Source organism: Podarcis gaigeae (assembly GCF_964106915.1).
Source record: "Podarcis gaigeae genome assembly, chromosome: 7".
Taxonomy (NCBI): Eukaryota; Metazoa; Chordata; class Lepidosauria; order Squamata; family Lacertidae; genus Podarcis; species Podarcis gaigeae.
The window spans coordinates 32066809-32084580 of NC_139683.1; the positions used below are offsets into that span (position 1 = coordinate 32066809).

The 17772-nt window shown below is 42.3% G+C and overlaps 1 protein-coding gene across 5 annotated transcripts in view; it reads right to left on the reverse strand.

The window, feature by feature from the left end:
- The window catches only part of HNF4G (hepatocyte nuclear factor 4 gamma), a 67505-nt gene that overhangs the window by 11344 nt on the left and 38389 nt on the right, over positions 1–17772 (reverse strand). For 3 of the 5 annotated variants that reach the window (XM_083747907.1, XM_083747909.1, XM_083747908.1), the window contains exons 1-9: positions 17534–17703; positions 13763–13934; positions 10046–10140; positions 5641–5747; positions 4118–4273; positions 3225–3312; positions 2094–2246; positions 1242–1478; positions 320–439 (exon numbers count right to left, since the gene is read on the reverse strand). In XM_083747907.1, the coding sequence (XP_083604033.1) occupies positions 320–439; positions 1242–1478; positions 2094–2246; positions 3225–3312; positions 4118–4273; positions 5641–5747; positions 10046–10140; positions 13763–13934; positions 17534–17651 (1246 nt within the window). In that variant the 5' untranslated portion in view covers positions 17652–17703. Of the gene's footprint in view, positions 1–319; positions 440–1241; positions 1479–2093; positions 2247–3224; positions 3313–4117; positions 4274–5640; positions 5748–10045; positions 10141–13762; positions 13935–17533; positions 17704–17772 lie in introns of those variants that run through there. The other 2 variants (XM_083747910.1, XM_083747911.1) reach the window with 1 other exon arrangement.

Genomic DNA, 17772 nt, shown 5'->3' on the forward strand with positions numbered 1-17772 from the left:
GAACCTCTTCAAATAACAGCAACGAAAAAGGTAGTGTTAAAGACTTGTTCAGAAAAACATTTCATGCCCTCTGAAAGCCACTCTTTGAAGCCCCCCCCCCCCAAAAAAAAGTATTTCTGGATGAAGATTTGGCAATGCTACAGCCTAGCCTTCACTCAATATAAGAAATTAAATTTTAAACTCAGGTTGTTGAAATGTTGTTAGTAGAAAACAATTAAGGTTGAAAAAAATGATGTGAAGCACTGATAACCAACTGAGCAGTTAATTAAAAATAACCCACAGAAGTTACACTCAAGTGATATATTTACAATAAACTTACAAATCGGTTCTGCATGTACAGGAGCAGCCACTGAACTTATAAGCAGAGTTTGTCCAGTGAGTGGATCTTGGGCTAGATGAGGATGAACTTGGTGGAGATTCGTGGCATCACTAGACGTACCTGCAACAGAAAACCCAAGCGTTTGTCTGTGCAAATGGACAGAGAATCAGAGAACTGTAGAGTTGAAATGGACCATTAGAGTCATCTACACCAACCCACTGCAATGCAAGGATCTTTTGCCCAACAGAGAGCTTGAACCCACAGCCCTGACATTAAGAGAGTCATGCTGGTTGCTTCTACAAAATAAAATACATTTGCAAGACCTTAATTCAATTATTGACAAAGCCAGGATGAAAATAGAGGAAGATGAGATGTACCACTACCCCTTGACTGCTAGTTCCTACTGAGTCTCCTGTGAGAGGACAGGTCAGGCCAGGTGTGTGGCCTGGAGAGAGTCCGCAGAGGGAAACAGAAAAGCCTACAAGGGGGCATTTGGTTCCAGGGCCTGAAGTTCTCCACATCTGTTTACATAAAGTTATTACATAAATGTCAAACCCCCTTAGCCCTAAATTTTGCAAAAATAATTTTAGACCCAAAAGTAGCAGGAATATGTATCTCGGGGGGGGGGCACAGCACTAATATAAGTGCATCTGAGTACAGTGGTACCTTGGTTCTCAGATGTCTTGGTACTCAAACAACTTGGAACCCAAACACTGCAAACCCGGAAGCTGTTTTAGGGGTTATTTTTTAAAGTCTGGAACAGATTAATCTATTTTGCATTATTTTCTATGGGAAATTGCACCTTGGTTGTCGAACGCTTTGGTTTTGGAGCAGATTTACGGAACAGATTAAGTTTGAGAACCAAGGTATCACTGTACAGTTAAACACAAAGAAATCCAATAAAACCTCCTGACACACCTACCTCCCAATAACATTTCTTGAAGCAAACTATCAATTTTAACCATTCCGAAGAGTTTCACGAATTGTATTTGCTCAATCATTTGCCAGGTGATGCTCTGAAGGGTGGGCAGAAGTAGTAAGAGTTCTCCAAAGCGTCCCCTGGAGTCGTACTGACGGTCATTGATGTAGTCCTCCAAATTGATCTGAACTTGAAACCTTGTGTTCCTGATCTTCATTGGGTTACTCAGTCCTTTTGCATCTTCAAACAACAAAGAAATCTTTCATAAGGGTATGGAAGAAAGCACCAAAGCAAGGAATCATTGGTATTGTTACTATCCATGTGGGCCCTGGGGATAAAGAAGACTCACAGATCAATCCAAATTCCCCAAATACTATGCTGGAGGGGATTTGGGGTGGAACAGAGGTGTCCCTCCACCATCTTGGGGCTTCCCAATGTAACTGGCCCAAGGGCATTTCAAGAGGAAGGAGGGGCGGACTAGTTCCTGTGCAGATCTTTCTACTATCATGATGGTGCCTTCCGTGCCAACTTTTAAACATCTGCTTTAAAAAATCCTATTTTGCCAGGCCTATGTAGGCAATCAAGACTATATCCTTTGACAGTTTACTGATTGTTGTTTTGAACTTTTTCTGTTTTTAACTGTTGTTGGGAATGATAGGAGTCATAGTCCAAAGACTGGAGAGCATTGGGTTGGGGAAGGCTGACAAAGACACATTTTGTTAAATTAGGAACCACATCAAGGTCAACATTAGCATAGGAAAATCTTCAGCTTTTCAGCTAAGACTATGCTATCCCTATCACATTGTGTGTGTGTGTGTGTGTGTGTGTGTGTGTGTGTTGGATTCTGAAGTATACCTGGATCAAAGAAGACAATTGCTTTTAAGCAAGCATATTCATTATCATCAATTTGGATCTCCTGAAATGGTCGAATTATCTCATCCAGTATCCTGTTTGCTACTCGGCTGATCTCAATTTCGGAACTGTTGCGATGGATTACAAAATCATTACCTAAAGAAGCAAAAACAAAATCAGAACTCTTCTGACAACGTAAGTAGCCTTAAAATTCATATTCAGCTTCCATTTTCTATAGTGCATTTATGCAGATGAATGTGTTCACAAAAGACCTTTCTCCACACATGCAATATTTATTTCCACAAATAATATGCCCGCAGAGAAATCATAATCATAATATATCCACCAAGAAGGAGAGCAAAATCTTCAAGGTTCATCTTAAGACAGATGGGTGGCCAAATCTTCCCTTTTTGAATCCAATATACTTACCATGAATCCTATATACCAGGGTATTTAGCATGGTGCCCTCCATATGTTGCTAACTACATAGCTCCCATCAGGGGCAGCCAACATAGCTAATAGTCAAGGATGGTGAGAACTGTTGTCCCAACATGTGGAGGGCACCCCATTGACTAATGCTGCTATATAGAATGGATTCCATTCGACTTCCAAGATATGACTGGATTGTGGGAAATTGCATGCAAAATGTGTACATGTGCACTAAAATTCTGATGACTTTATTTTTAAAAAGTTGCTTACTGATGTGGAAATGTTGAGAACTGAAAATTGGGAAAAGGATAAACTTTGAGAAACCAAAACTGGCAGATTCACTCATCCCTAGTTAGAGCATGATGTGTCTTAGGTGGTGATCCTATGTACAATTACTAAGAATAAACCCCAATAACACTGTGCAAAGAATCCAAGCTCTTCCAGTCATTCCATCAACATATTTCAGCAAGCCTGACGGAATAATCTCCCATCTCCTCCACCTGTGGGTGGGTGCGTGGGTGGGTGTGTTTCTCTATACCAAATTTGAGCCAATTTGGGCTGGAGGAGGATGGGGAAAGTCCCATTGTCCTAGCAGGACTCATGAGCCAGCTCCCGCTAGCACACCTACTTAGTTGAATCAGGCCCAGTGAGACAGTACATATGCCCAGGACTGTGTTGTAAAAAGTAAAATAAAGATAAACTTACCTAAAAGAATAATGTCTTTGTAAAGCATAGAGCGTTTTGCTGCTCCAAGCAAAAGGTGTTCTCCAGCATGTGCTCTTAACAGGGCAACCTGGGGGGGAAATAATGTGCATAGAACAATAGTAACTTCAAAAATAAAGCAAGTGGAATAAGATGAATCACCTACACTAGCTGTTGACACTATGTGAAGACACCCTCCCTCCCTCTTGAAGACAAGAGGTTTCCACTTTAGAAATACAATGGAAGTGTGTCTATTTGGGTAAGCAGTTGCTCTGTTTTGGCTTTGTTTCCAGTTTCTGAATATGTGCAATACCTGATGACATCCTGAAAATCAGGCCTTGAGACTCAGTCTCTCAGCTCTCTCTGCTGTTCCTAGAGCAACTAACTTGGTGCTCTCTAGGTGTTTTGGACAATAGTCCTATGCTGGTTAGGCTGATGGGAGTTGTGGAAGGCACCAGACTGGTGAAGGCAAAACATGTGGAAGGCACCAGATTGGAGAAGGCTGAACAAGAATTGCCCATTTCCTCCCACTACCCCTGTTGAAAGCAGGTAGGAAAAGGCCTTTGGGCATTTTTCTTATAGAGTAATTTGACTGTGTCTCATAAAAGGTAGATTTTTCCTGATTCTTTTACCTCTTTTTACTTAGATCTCAGTTGCTTACTGTGGATTTGTTTGCACCTGGGCTTGTTTGCTTGGCTCCTGCTGTGTGGCATGATCTTCTCTGGACCCAAGCCTACCCACTCTCTTGAATCTAACTGTATATATGCCAGAACCAGCTCCCCCATGATCTCTGCTTCCCTTGATGTTTTGGCTTAACAACCTAGAAGTGTCTTCTGTGAAAAAAGAGCCTTCAACATGGAACCATTATTGTGGCTTCTCAGCTCATTATCCCATACCTGATCATCCAGCCGTAGTTCGCAAAAAGCTGGAATGTATTTTGCCCATTCTACAAGCACCAGGAGCTGCTGCCTCATAGATTCACATACTTCACTAATGCCAGCAATTTTCTTAACACTGATGTCAGTACCAGCACAGGGGCTTGAAACAGGGAGCTGGTTATAGTGGAGAGAAATTATGAACTCGCATTATTCCAGCAGTCTTTATAATAAAGTTTTGTCGGCTTACAGTCACCCATTATAACCCCCCCATACCAACAGAAAATAGGTTTATAGTGAGTATATGCTAGCCCATATATACACCAAATAATGAGTATATCATGTTCATATGCATGGTGAGAGAGATGTGGGATGCAGTCCTACACTATGCAATTGCCTGAACTTTGAGCTTTATGGGACCAACATGCATAGGATTGTACTGTTAGACTTTCCATTTCATGACAGTCACTTCTGCATCCACACTACAAAGTCAAGGAGTTATAGGAGGAGAAAGCAAAGGTGGGAGCCAAAAGTAATGGGGTTTCTGAATATCATGCGAAGGAAAAGAAGAACAATCTTTGCTAAACCTTAAGAGGAAAGGATGAAAAAATGGTGGAGGTTCAGACGAGGAGATAGAAGTAGCATCAAAGACAAGCAGGATCTGAATTATATAAACAATTAGAAGTTGTTCTGTATGGTTTCTTGGTTGTTATTTACTCACTCTTCACCATAAGGTCACAGGGCAGGTTAAAACAATTAAAACACTACATTAAAGGTAAAGGGACCCCTGACCATTAGGTCCAGTCGTGACCGACTCTGGGGTTGTGGCGCTCATCTCTTTATTGGCCGAGGGAGCCGGCATACAGCTTCCGGGTCATGTGGCCAGCATGACTAAGCCACTTCTGGCGAACCAGAGCAGCGCACAGAAATGCCGTTTACCTTCCAGCCAGAAAGGTACCTATTTATCTACTTGCACTTCATGCTTTCGAACTGCTAGGTTGGCAGGAGCAGGGACTGAGCAACGGGAGCTCACCCCGTCACGGGGATTGAAACCACCAACCTTCTGATCGGCAAGTCCTAGGCTCTGTGGTTTAAGCCACAGCACCACCCGCGTCCCTTTTAAAACACTAGATTAAAAACAGTTTAAAACAACTTAATCACAGAAATAATGTTGGTCTTAAGAATATTCCTACTGAGTGTCAAAAACCAATACTATACCTCTTTTCCTTAGCACCCCACAAACCAAGCTCTGTTTTCACTGTTACAGAAAAAAGTGGACTTTTAGAATTGGGCATTCAGCGCCTGATATTTCACTAACTTCAACAGGAGTATTCCAAGTGGTCAGTGAAACATTTCTTCAGATAGCTTACAAATCACACCCAATTCTTGCAAAAGAAGCTGAATCAGATTATAATTTTCTAGAGAGAATCTTCCCATCTCATTTCTGTATTGCAAATGCAAAAGGATAGGTGCATGTATAAAACAGAGAACATTTTAAAGGTCATGGGGGATATCCTATACGCCATGATGGTGGATTGCTGTACCTGGTGAGAAAGCAACTCAGCCTGGGCCAACATATTAATAGAAGGAATGTTGCTGCCATCAGATGCACTTCGTCTTGTACTTATCCTGTCCCGTTCATTTTGCACAGCTGGGAAAGGAAACAAAATTGCACATTGGTTTGCATGCAGGCCAGCTACTGAACAGCTTTTCAAAGGTAGTGTTTACATATCACTATAAGCCAGAGTTTCCAGCTTATCGTGGTTTACCAGGAATGAGCAGGGTGCTACCTAATCACTCCTGCTTTTGTCCTCCCCTGGCAAGAGTAGGAGGAAGAAACCTAGAAGCCTTGGTTTGCCATTATGTACAAATGCAGGATTGTGGTTTGCTTCTCCCTAATACAATCTGCAAGCCAACATAAGCCAGTTGAAACAAGCAGCAAACCAACAATAAACCATGGCTTGAGGCTGGCTAGCAATTGTAACTTCTTAGTGAGCGACAAATCATGTTCCTTGATCCAGATGTAATGGGAAGTCAAATGTTTGTTATTTGTCTATCTTGCTCATGCCAGGGGAGGGGCAATGCTAGAGCAGTTAGACAGTTTGTTTCTTTGCGACATGTTACAGTGTTTCTCAAATTTGGATCTCCAGCTGTTGTTGGACTGCAACTCCCATCATTCCTGACCTGCTAGCAAAGGATAATGGGAGTTGTAGTTCAACAGCAGCTAGAGACCCAAGTTTGAGAAACATTGTAGGATAAGCCAAAAGTCCTACCTTGTTATGATTTGTGTGCAGTCAAAGTGTTATTAAGAAACTGTATGAACCATAGATGTCCAAAGTTGGTCATGACATTATTGCAGAAAGTCATGGAAGAGCAATGGCAAACATTTTATATAAGCATTATAAGAAACGGTCCTAAAATAATTTCTGTTTACAAAGAACACCATTTCAACTTTAGAAATGTTAAAGTCAAAAAAGTCTCATAACTTTTAGAGATAGGTCCTAACCTTTCTTCCTTGCCCCAGCATTCTTTATTCTTTACAGAGCTTTTGAACTGCTGCAGTAGCTGATGGATTTTTGGGGGGAGGGTAAGCAATCACACTGATAGCTATGTTTCAATCTGCATATAACTTCGGGAGTAGTAAGTTAGGGAAGTTTGCTTTAAAAAGTGGATTAAAAAATAACACAACTCCATCCCTAATGTGAAACTTCTCTAAAACCACTTTCAGCTTTCAAAAACAACTGTCTTCCAGCCAGAGTTCATTTTTAAGGATGTAGCATTGAGAGATGCTAGTATTAGGGTTTGGAGCAGATAGTATGGAACAAAAATAATTGCATACTAGCCTTTCGAAAGAGAATGGCATGGTGGAACACAAAGCTTGTGTTCGAACAAGGTGTCCCTTTTAATGCAAAAATGAAAGAGATAAATAAGGCTACCCATCAGCTTTGCTGAACCTATTTAATATCCAAGGTCATATCAAGGAGAGAAAAACAGAGTTGTGATCAACATATTTCTCCATTCCACACAGAACCTCATAACCTTTTGTAAAAGCATCAGTTGTATTTCCAATGATCCGTTTTTGTTATTTTTAAGGAAGCAATCTGCATCAGAGAAGTTGAGAAGGCAGCACCAATGCTTCAATAAAAATGTGCTCAGTGCACTATATAGTGTTCTGCAGTTTATATGAAGAATGAACACGCTTTATAGTGAAGGCGCACTAGATTCTTAGCCAAGGACATTCATGATGGGCCTTTTATTAAGGTCATAATAAGAAATGTCGTACAATGATAAACACTAAGTGATAAATGGTCACGTAGATGTGAATCAAGAATGATGCTCCAGTCTTTTTTAACTGGAGAAAAGCTATCTTTTTTCATTTCTTAACTCAGCACCTCAACAACAAAATGTAGTTATGCTTTAAATATAAAATTATACCAGAGGATTGGCATCTAACTACTTTGATCACCCTGAATAAATGGTGGGAATGCATTACAAACCATTTTTTTAAAAAAGAATGAGAAGTTTTTCGGAAATAAATGTTTTGCCTGCACATAATTCAACTTCAAAGTTTGTTACTAGTCAGTTTAAAAAGCCTATTTTTTGTTTTGTTTTTTTGTTTTAAAAAATGTAATAAGCCTATGGTGAAAATAAAATGAAATGGTATTCCTTAGCTTGGAGGACTCTATGAAGAACACAAAGGCAATAATGGAGGAACACTGGCACAGCTCCTAGTGCCCAGATAATTTTGTTCCTAAGCTCTCGCTTGTGATCCTCTATAAACTGGGAGAGGTTGAAACTAATTTTCATTTGAGGGCTGCAATGGTGGGAGAAGAGGAAAGCCCTGCCAAATATATGCAAGACTTTGTACAAACTTAAAAAGTCTTGGATTTTACAAGGTCATATATACATAAAAAGAACAGTGATAAAACTAGTAAGCAAATACTATGATTAAGGTTTGATGGTGCCAAGTGTGCCACCCAAACCACTTTTGTGCTGGACTAGGGGTTGGATTAGTGTCCCTCCACCCAAAGAATTGAACCAGTGTCAGTCCTTACTGATAGTCTCCAAATGGATAGAGACTGAGCTGGTGTGGGAGCCACAGGATCCTGAGCTGTTCCTGCTCCTTGATGGCAGCAAGCCCAATCTTGGTCCAAATGTCTGCTCCCAACCTTGTGCCTTGGCTGACATGAGAAACAAGTCTGCAGATATGGAAGTGGTTCCATAGCTCCATCTCTCTCCACCTCTGCCCAATCAGGCTCTGAATTGCCCTGGCTGCTCAATGGGGTATACTCTCAAGTAGGTGGGTACAGAAGTGCAGCCTTAGCTTAAATTGCAGTTATTTGTTGCTAAGCAAATCTTATTGATGTGATTTAATATGTCACATTTCTGTTTTCAAAGGGATGCACTTGAGAATTTTGGGGAGTACCGTTCTGAAATTACAAGTATAGCTGCGTGTAAGTCTTCTATAGCAAGAGAAAGGTCTTTTCCAAGGAAGCACTAAGCAATTTCTGTCTGTCTGTCACACACCCACAGAGGGCAAAACAAAACAACATTGCAAGAAACCTGAAATTTAACTTCTACTTTGAATACACCAGTTGCAAAGGAGAATCAAGCTTGGCATTATTCTCCCTCACCCCTTGGGATTTTCAGCATTACCACCTCCTTTTGACTTAAAAATCAACCACCATACAATGTTTTCACCTGGAATTCAGAACAGATGGGATTTGTCTATTTGTTCAGTGTGAATATGTAAGCTGCCTTCCAATGAAGTTCCTTCAGTCTGTCCAAAATGATATTGAATTCAACACATGCTGAGGGCTAAAAGCTGCCCTTGTAGACAAAGAGCAGTGGACACTGGGAGTCACGTGTCTCCTTCCCAAAAACAATGTTTAAAGAAGAAAAAATGAAAAGCATCCTCTGTGGAACAGCAGAGTATGGAATGTTGAACACCACTTTTTAAAAATTCCATTTTTATCTTTCGATGCAGGAAACATAAGAACAAAGGAATAGCCCTGCTGGACCAAGCCAGTGGCCCACTGACTCCAGCATCCTGTTTTCACAGTGGTCAACTAGATGCCCATTGGAAGCCAGCAAGCAGGACTTGAGCACAACAGCAATGTCCCCTCCTGCAGTTTCCAGCAACTGGAATTTAGAAGAATACTGCTTCTGACCATGGAGGCAAAGTGCAGCCATGGTGGCTAGTATCCATTGACATTCTTATCTTCCGTGAATTTGTTGAATCTTTTAAAGTCATCCAGCAGCCACCACTACTTCTGGGGTGAATTCCGTAATTTATCTATGCCTACTTCCAGACATGCTAAAATATAGGAGAACTCATGAGTCTGCTTTTAAACATCCTTCTGCATAGAAATGAGCTCTGTATAGAACCATCAATGGTTCTATGTCAATGGTTCTTTTTCCCCTGTCCCATTACTAAAGAACTGGATGCAGAAGGTAGTTTGCAATAAATTGGGAATACTATCAATAATACGGGAGGCCTCACAACAAACCTATGTTTCCCATTACTATTACAATTTTACAGATGAAGATCTGAGGACAAGAGTGTATGTAAGGTCACCAAACTACAGCTGAACTCAGATTTTACCTGCCTAAATCCACCACTTTGTCCATGAGGCCACAATGACTTGAGAAGAGTAAAAAAAAATTTATCAAGTTCAACTAAAACAAAGAATATCTCGTAGCATGCAAAACTAGAGGAAAGCATGCTTTGTTTTGTTTTCAAATGACCCATGTGTCAAATCTTAGCATCAACCAAAAATTACATAGCAAGTTGACTGCTTATTGAAGACATATTTTGACTGCTATAAAAATCTCCTTCTTTTGTAGGCACAACCAATATATATTCATTAGGTATTTGCTTATAGATTTTGTTTCCTGCTAATTGATATGAAGTGTTTTCCTCTGAACAGGAGGTTAAAAAAAAGTTACCTTCCTTCTTCATCCCAGCGCGAAAACACTTTCTTAAACGACAGTATCTGCATTGATTTCTCTTGTCCTTATCAACAGTACATTGCCGGCTAAATCTGTTGGACAGAATCGAGGGTAAATATATTAGAGTGCAAGTAAAGGAGGGTCCTGATTAGCACGGCTGAAACAATTAATGGGCACTGTCAAAACAATGTCTCCAACTATCAACCTTCAGTGGTATTTTTTCTTTAATCAGCCTTGAAACATTTCTCTTTGCCATTCTTCTACGGAATAATTCCTTGTGATGGGCAAGTAAAATCCCATTAGGTTATTCATCATCTTGTGAACGCAAGGCATATAAATTTTGCTCCCAGTCTCGTGAATGTTTAGGATGAATTTTCTTACAGCTTGATCCAGTCCTGCTGGGGCAAATGGTCAGGAATAGGAAATGAAAGAAAAGCACTGTAAGATCAGAGCAAAGATTTGTCTGCTGTGGCACATGATTTCCAAGGGGGCCCCCAGATATTGTAGAAAGCATTCAGGCAAGGCATGAAGGAAACAACTTTCTGCTCTTGCTTGTCCCTGCCATCTGGAATTCAAAGGTAGACTGCCTTTATTCATGGAAGCTACTGGAATGAGCCTGGCTATAGCCTTTGATACTGATGAAATCATAGAATCGTAGGGTTGGAAATGACCATAAGGGTCATCTAGTCCAACCCCCTGCAATTCAGGAATCTTTCACCCAATGTGGGGCTCAAACCCACAACCCTGAAATTAAGAGTCTCATGTTCTTACCAACTGAGCTATCCCAATGTACTTATACATTTATAATGTATTAGTTTAGGCTAAGAGATGGTGACTGGCCCAAGGTTACTCAGCCTTCATGGCTGAGTGAAGATTTGAACCCTGGTCTCCCAAGTCCTACTCCAGCACTCTAACCACTACACCACACTGGCTCTATTTTACCAAGCTACCTTTTATAACTGAGTGCAGCCCAATGGCCATATGTGGCCCTAGGCCAAATTTCACAAACAATCACTCAGCTCTTCAGACCTTGTGTGCTCACTCTTGCTATCCTGGCTGCCCCTCTGAGAACTGCTTCTGCTTCATGTGTGAGTGTGTGTGCACTTGTGTGTCTGTGTGAGTGAGCAGAGGTAGAGAAGAAGAGAAAGAATGGGGTAGCACACGGAACGAAAGAGCCAGGCAATAATGCAATTCTAACCCTGCTATTGACTCTGTCCACATTCACCATACACTGAAAGTGCTATTAAACAATATTAAATGGTCATGGCTTCTCTCAAAGAATTGTGGGAGCTGTAGTTTGTTAGGGGTGCTGAGAGTTGCTAGGGGATGGCTATTTCCTTGACAGACCTAAAATTGTCAGAGTTCCCTGTGAAGAAGGATTGTTTGTTGAACCACTCTAAGAATTGACTGATTAAAATGGTATCATAGTATTGTATCTGTATGGTCTCTGGCTCTACCCACCACTAATTGACTTTTCCCATGGGTCCACTGCCCTCCATAGGAAAGAGGGCCTTAACCAAACTGAAAAACAAACCCAAACTCTGCAAGTGATACACATGTCAAAACAAGGTGATATCCCCGTCTGAGATGCACTGACACACCTAGGAAGGTTTTCTTCCCCTCAAGCGATGGGACACCCTATAACACATTTGTCTGTCTACTTTAAAGTATAGGGAGGAAGAGTGCAGGGCTTTCAAATAATTATGGGGCAAGGCAGGAGGATGCCCCAGCCAGAGAAATAGTTTTTGGCTGTAGGTCTGGGTTAGACCATCATTTTAGCTGTGGTGGTGCAATTAACTTGAGCTGCTGCGCTTAAAATGGACTGATGCAATCAGACAAGTTAAATTGCTTTATTTTCCAGGTGTAAGGACTGAAATCAAGTACACACTGGTAAATGCTGAGGTTCTCCTGGATTTCAATATTAACATACGGAGATGTCTTTGTATCTGAAAGTCTCAAGATAACTGAAGATCTCGATAAGTCAAGTGATGGTAAAAGCAGGAGGGAGAGTACCTTTTAACCTCGGCAACAGTCCTAGGCAGCCTTCCTGAGAAACGAGAAGGGGATAAAAGGAAATGCCAGAGGGCACCTCGTAGCACAGATCTAGTCAGACTTGAGGGGGGAAAGAACAGAGATAGAGGGACAAAATAGAGCCAAGGATAGGAAGGAACCTCACAAGACAGCATTGCTTGTGAAGCCATAGCTGACGATCAAAATCTACATTTGTTGCCATTTGCAAATGAAAATGGTTTGGTCCAGGATTGCAAACGACTGCTGAGGAAAACAGTTTCATCTTTAATGTGCCAAGTACCACTCTGAAAGGAAACTCTTCTGCATTCAAACAGCGGAGCATTGCAAAGATTAAGAGACAAGAGACACGATTAAAAGAACCCATAGCAGAATCTTGCTGTTAAGAAGTGGCAGTGGGCAGCTGAACAGCCAGGGGGCTCAAGTCTTGCCAGGACTGGAATCAGACTGAAGAGTTGCCTGCAGGGTAGACTGTTGTCTACCTTCAGTTCTAGATTTTTGGATCCAGATCTGTTCCTGTACATGCCCTCTCCCCAGTTAAGAAAATCATGTGATTGAACTTGCTTTGGCTGTTCCCAATCGGCAAATGTTTAGTACCTACAGATCATTTTGCAGACAGCAACTCCCTATAACATAAAACCATTAATGGGTTCAATCCTGTGGAGCTGTTTGCTAATGAAATCTGCCACTGCCCATTCTGCCTTGCTTTTCAAAGACATATTTTCATCTGAACAAGCTTTAAACCTCCTGTAACTGCAGATGTCCTTTTTATTGTGCGTTCATGATTACCTGTGCTCGGGGTGGTATTGGAACGGTTATACGGTACGTGATCCCATTTTTATGCATGTTTGTGCCTGCAAAAGTTTCAGGGTAGACATGCCACTTAAGTTCCAATCAGTGCATGTCCCGTAACTTCCCACTGAAACCCTGTAACTTTTCATACCACAAAAACTCCAGTTTATTTTCTGGCATGCTTTTGTTAAGCCTTAGCTCAGGATGGCAATACTGTGGTGACATCTGGATAGCATCCACAGGACAACCAAAAAAGCAGACTGGTGAGTGGATGGTCCAGTATAAATCCACCACTGAGGCATTATTATGGAGTCAACAGGATGTTGCAGAACACACCTGCCAAAAGAGGAGGTGCACTTCCTGGCCTTTACATCACCACTCCATGCGTCAGGATCTGAACTTCTGCAATGAGAAACTGCACAAGTAAGAAACCTGATCTTCCCCTTTTTTTACTTGAGAGTGGGAACCCTGATGCAGACCTTCAACTCCCCCAATGTGGAGGGGGCTGTGTATGCTGTGACAGTGGCCCTTAGTTTTGGCATTGTGTCGTGGTAAGGGAACATCGGAATGTACTCAATACCATGGTCAGACCATTTGCCCATCTAGTTCAGTATTGTTCATTCTGACTGGCAATGGCTCTCTGGGGTCCCTTGCGCACTGCCTGCAGCCGCATCTTTTGAACTGGAGCAGCAAGGGGTTAACCCTGGGGCCTTCTTCATGGAAAGCGAGTGCTCTGCCATATAAGGCATGATCCCTTCCTATTAAATATGACACCTGTCATCTCAATATATTGGATTCTGGAACCCCTCCTGGTTTTATAAAGAGAGGGATAGTAAAGGTTCAAATAAATAAATACTGCATGATGTACCTCTGAGTTGGGGTTATTTCTCCTACCTGCAGGTGTAAACATGATTCTTTCGTATGCTGCGTCGGAAGAACCCCTTGCATCCATCGCAACTGGAGGCGCCATAATGCTTGCCTGTTGCTCTGTCTCCGCATATTGCACAAAGGCCGCCAATTCCACTGTCTGCAGTGTTCATGCCGAGCGGCTCTGCTGAGCAACTGTCTGAGGAAAGGGAAGAACAAGATGTACAGTTTGGTGTAGAGCCTTGACGGGGAGGAATACAACAATGTGGCTAAGTTATACCATCCGGGTGGGGGCTTACTGGCCTTCTCTTTTAATTAGCATTCACCATCCCAAGACTGCAGAAAACACAACATGCCTAATTACCCCTGATTGTTATGCTAATGAATGCCTTCAAACCTATCATGCCCACTTGTCAGAATTTATGATGCTCATGACGACGAATGCTTTTTGTTTAAACTCGACGGCTTGCGATAGAAGTTGAGAGTACTGACACAATTGCCCAGCTCTGCATGTGTAGCTAACTACTTAAATATCTTTGTTAGTTTAAATAATTGAGAGACAATGCCATAAGGCAACATTTTCTTGGAGGCTGGTATGCATTAACTGTGCATTACCGTATTTTTCGCCCTATAGGACGCACTTTTTCCCCTCCAAAAATGAAGGGGAAAAGCGTGTGCGTCCTATGGGGCGAATGCAGGCTTTCGCTGAAGCCTGGAGAGCGAGAGGGGTCGGTACGCACCGACCCCTCTCGCTCTCCAGGCTTCAAAAAGCTATCCGCAAGCCTTGCAAGCCTGGCGGGAGGTCCCGCGGGCTCGCAAGGCTTGCGGGCAGCAGCCTGCAGCCCACAAGCTCGGGGACAGCAGGGAGGCGCAGCGCCACCACCCCGCTATTCCCCGACCTGGTCTGGAGGCTGGCGGGGGGGGGAGAAGCAAGCTTGCTTCTCCCCCCCACCAGCCCCACAAGCTTGGGGGATAGCGGGGAGGCAGAGCGCCACCACCCCGCTATTCCCCGACGTGATCTGGGGGCTGGCTGGGGGGAGAAGCAAGCTTGCTTCTCCCCCCCCCGCCAGCCCCACAAGCTCGGGGGATAGCGGGGAGGCGGAGCGCCACCACCCCGCTATTCCCCGACATGATCTGGAGGCTGGCGGGGGGGGGAGAAGCAAGCTTACTTCTCCCCATCGCCAGCCCCACAAGCTCGGGGGATAGCGGGGAGGCGGAGCGCCGCCACCCCGCTATTCCCCGACCTGATCTGGAGGCTGGCAATGGGGAGAAGCAAGCTTGCTTCTCTCCCCCCCCCCCGCCAGCCCCACAAGCTCGGGGGATAGCAGGGAGGCGGAGCGCTGCCACCCCGCTATTCCCGGACCTGGTCTGGAGGCTGGCGGGCGGGGGGGGGGAGAAGCAAGCTTCTCCCCATCACCAGCCCCACCAGCTCGGGGGACAGCAGGGCAAGCCGCTGCCCCACGGAGGCTAGAGAAGCTGTCCCTGAAGGCAGAAGAGGGAGACGGAGCGCTCCGTCTCCCTCTTCTAGCTTGGGGATGGCTGCGCAAACCTGGGCGGGAAAATTTTTTTTCCCTTGATTTCCCCCCAAAAAAACTAGGTGCGTCCTATGGGCCGGTGCGTCCTATAGGGCGACAAATACGGTAATCTTCAGATGACAGTGGCCAGCAACGTGGTTGACTCCCTGTAAGAAAGCTGTAATATCCAGGGGCCTCCATCCACACAAACAGAAACTAGGGAAGCTGTATTATATGCAGTCCGGCCTTGGGTTATTAAGCTCAGTACTGTCTATGCTCACTTCCTACATTACTGGGCAAATCACCCTCGCCTACTGGGAGCAGGAGCCAATGGTTTCAGATACTCAAGAAATGCTGTAGAGTGAGCCTAGGACCGTCTGCATGTAAACTTATAGCCCTAGCATCAAGCTATATAATGAAGCTTTTGGGCTTTCCCCCCAAAGCCAAGGATCTTGTTGCTAAAAAGGTTTGATCAGCTTAGACAGCATCTGTCACCACTGTTTAGGATTTGTGTTTCGATTCAACCTTCTGAGGCAGGTGACTGCCACTGGATAAAGTGACAGGACCCATCGTTTCTTTGGTGGAAGTGTGCAATCTTAATCCAGTTAAGGAGCAACCAGGTGGGCAGATTTCAGCTGCTGGATGTTAGATGTTTTTACTGCATGGAGCATACTGGGTTGGAAACCTTGCTGGAATTCTGCGATTGGAAAGCATTCTTATATTCTGCAACCAGAAAAATGTTTATGCAACAATTTCACTACATTAAGACACTTACATAATTGTAAGTAATTCAGCTGTGGTTTTGTTCAAAGAATTCAGTGGAAACATGTTGGGGTTTGCTTTTGGTGTTGTGAGGATAATGTTGTTGTAAATATTTTTTTAAAGGACAGGAAGTAGGAAGCATGCTGAGGTTAATGGGGTATCAGAAGCTATGCTCAGTGAAATTCCACCATTTGATGAATGTAGGAAGTCTTACTGGTTGCAACGGCTAAAGAATTCTACCCAGAATTAATATATGGTTACCAGACGTCCCCGTTTCCAGGGGACAGTCCCCAGATTTACAAATCAGTCCCCATACAAAATCCATACACAAGTTGAAAAGTGTCCCTGGATTCATTGAAAAAAATCTGGTAACCTTAAATTAATAGTTACATGAAAATTTTATTTATCTCTTCAAAAATCAAAATTATGAAAACAAATAATCAAACTTAAATTGGCAGTTGACTGGTATTTGCCCAAAATTTCTTTCTTCCAGTATTGCTCCACTTCTGCCTATTCTGTTATTAAACCACAGCATCAATGTATATTACATGTATTCCAATGCAAAAGCTAACATTTTAAATAAAGCAAAGCAACTGTACACTCTCAAAATCATGGGGAGATTTCTCTTTCATTAAATGGTTTTGTTCCTTTCACCTTGATAAATACCAATAAATACCAAGAGATCAAATTTGTGTGAATATAGTTTTAAATGTAATTAGCACTATTTAAGTCTTAAATGTATTGATACAAGGTATAAAGGATGAACATTTATTTACAAAGAACGTGATCAAAAAGATTTAACCATTATGTCCAGACATGTTAATCTGCTTTTATATGAAAAGTTAAATAGTATTTACTTCATTTCCCATTCACAAGTTCTTTTTGCACTCTTTGTGTCGACAATTTTTACCCAACCAAAGTTAAAAAGTGACTTTAACCAAATAGCTAAAAGTTGTCCCAGCTAACCATTAGCCTGGAGAGAGTTGTTGTGATTAACAACTCAGTCCAGTTTGCATATCAACGCTCTGGAAATATTACCGTATATTAAACTTATCAGCTGCAAATAAACATCAATATACTTTTTCTGTGCGACCCATTATTTTTCCCTCTGGACATTTGTATCTTAACTGTCATTTTAAAATATCATGTACAAAATTATTTCTCATTCCCAAACTGCCAAATTCCCAAACTCATGCATCTTACAGTAAATAAAATAAACACAGAAAGAACCTCCTCTGTTTGAAAGAACTTTTTTCTTTGTTTGATTAACTGACCGATGACAATCCTGTTAAGTTACTTTATTATGCAGAACTGCCATTTTATTTTCTGTACCATAAAGATGGTATAATGTTATTAACATGCATTTTGAGATGAAGTCGAGAGAGATACAGAGAGATGTAATTTTCAAAAGCAAACCTCAGCTACACAATTAAGACTAAAACCCTTTTATAATGTTCATTTCTTTTTCTTTCTTACTCACTCAAACACTCAGGTTTTCATCTCTGAGAAGATACAAACTCACCACTGCCATTATACAAGACTTGCATTGTTTCAAACTCCAGACTAGTATAACTGGGATCTAAGACTTCTGTATAATTTGCCATTTCCATGTCCAGGGCGGACTCAGAGATCCTCATCATTGAACATAAACCTTGAAAGTGACTACTTCTCCAGGAAAGAAGATGTGAACCACTCTGTTTTTCTGGCAATCAGTAATTGATAATCCAAGTGCTAACTCTTTACTATATCACTTATGTGTTG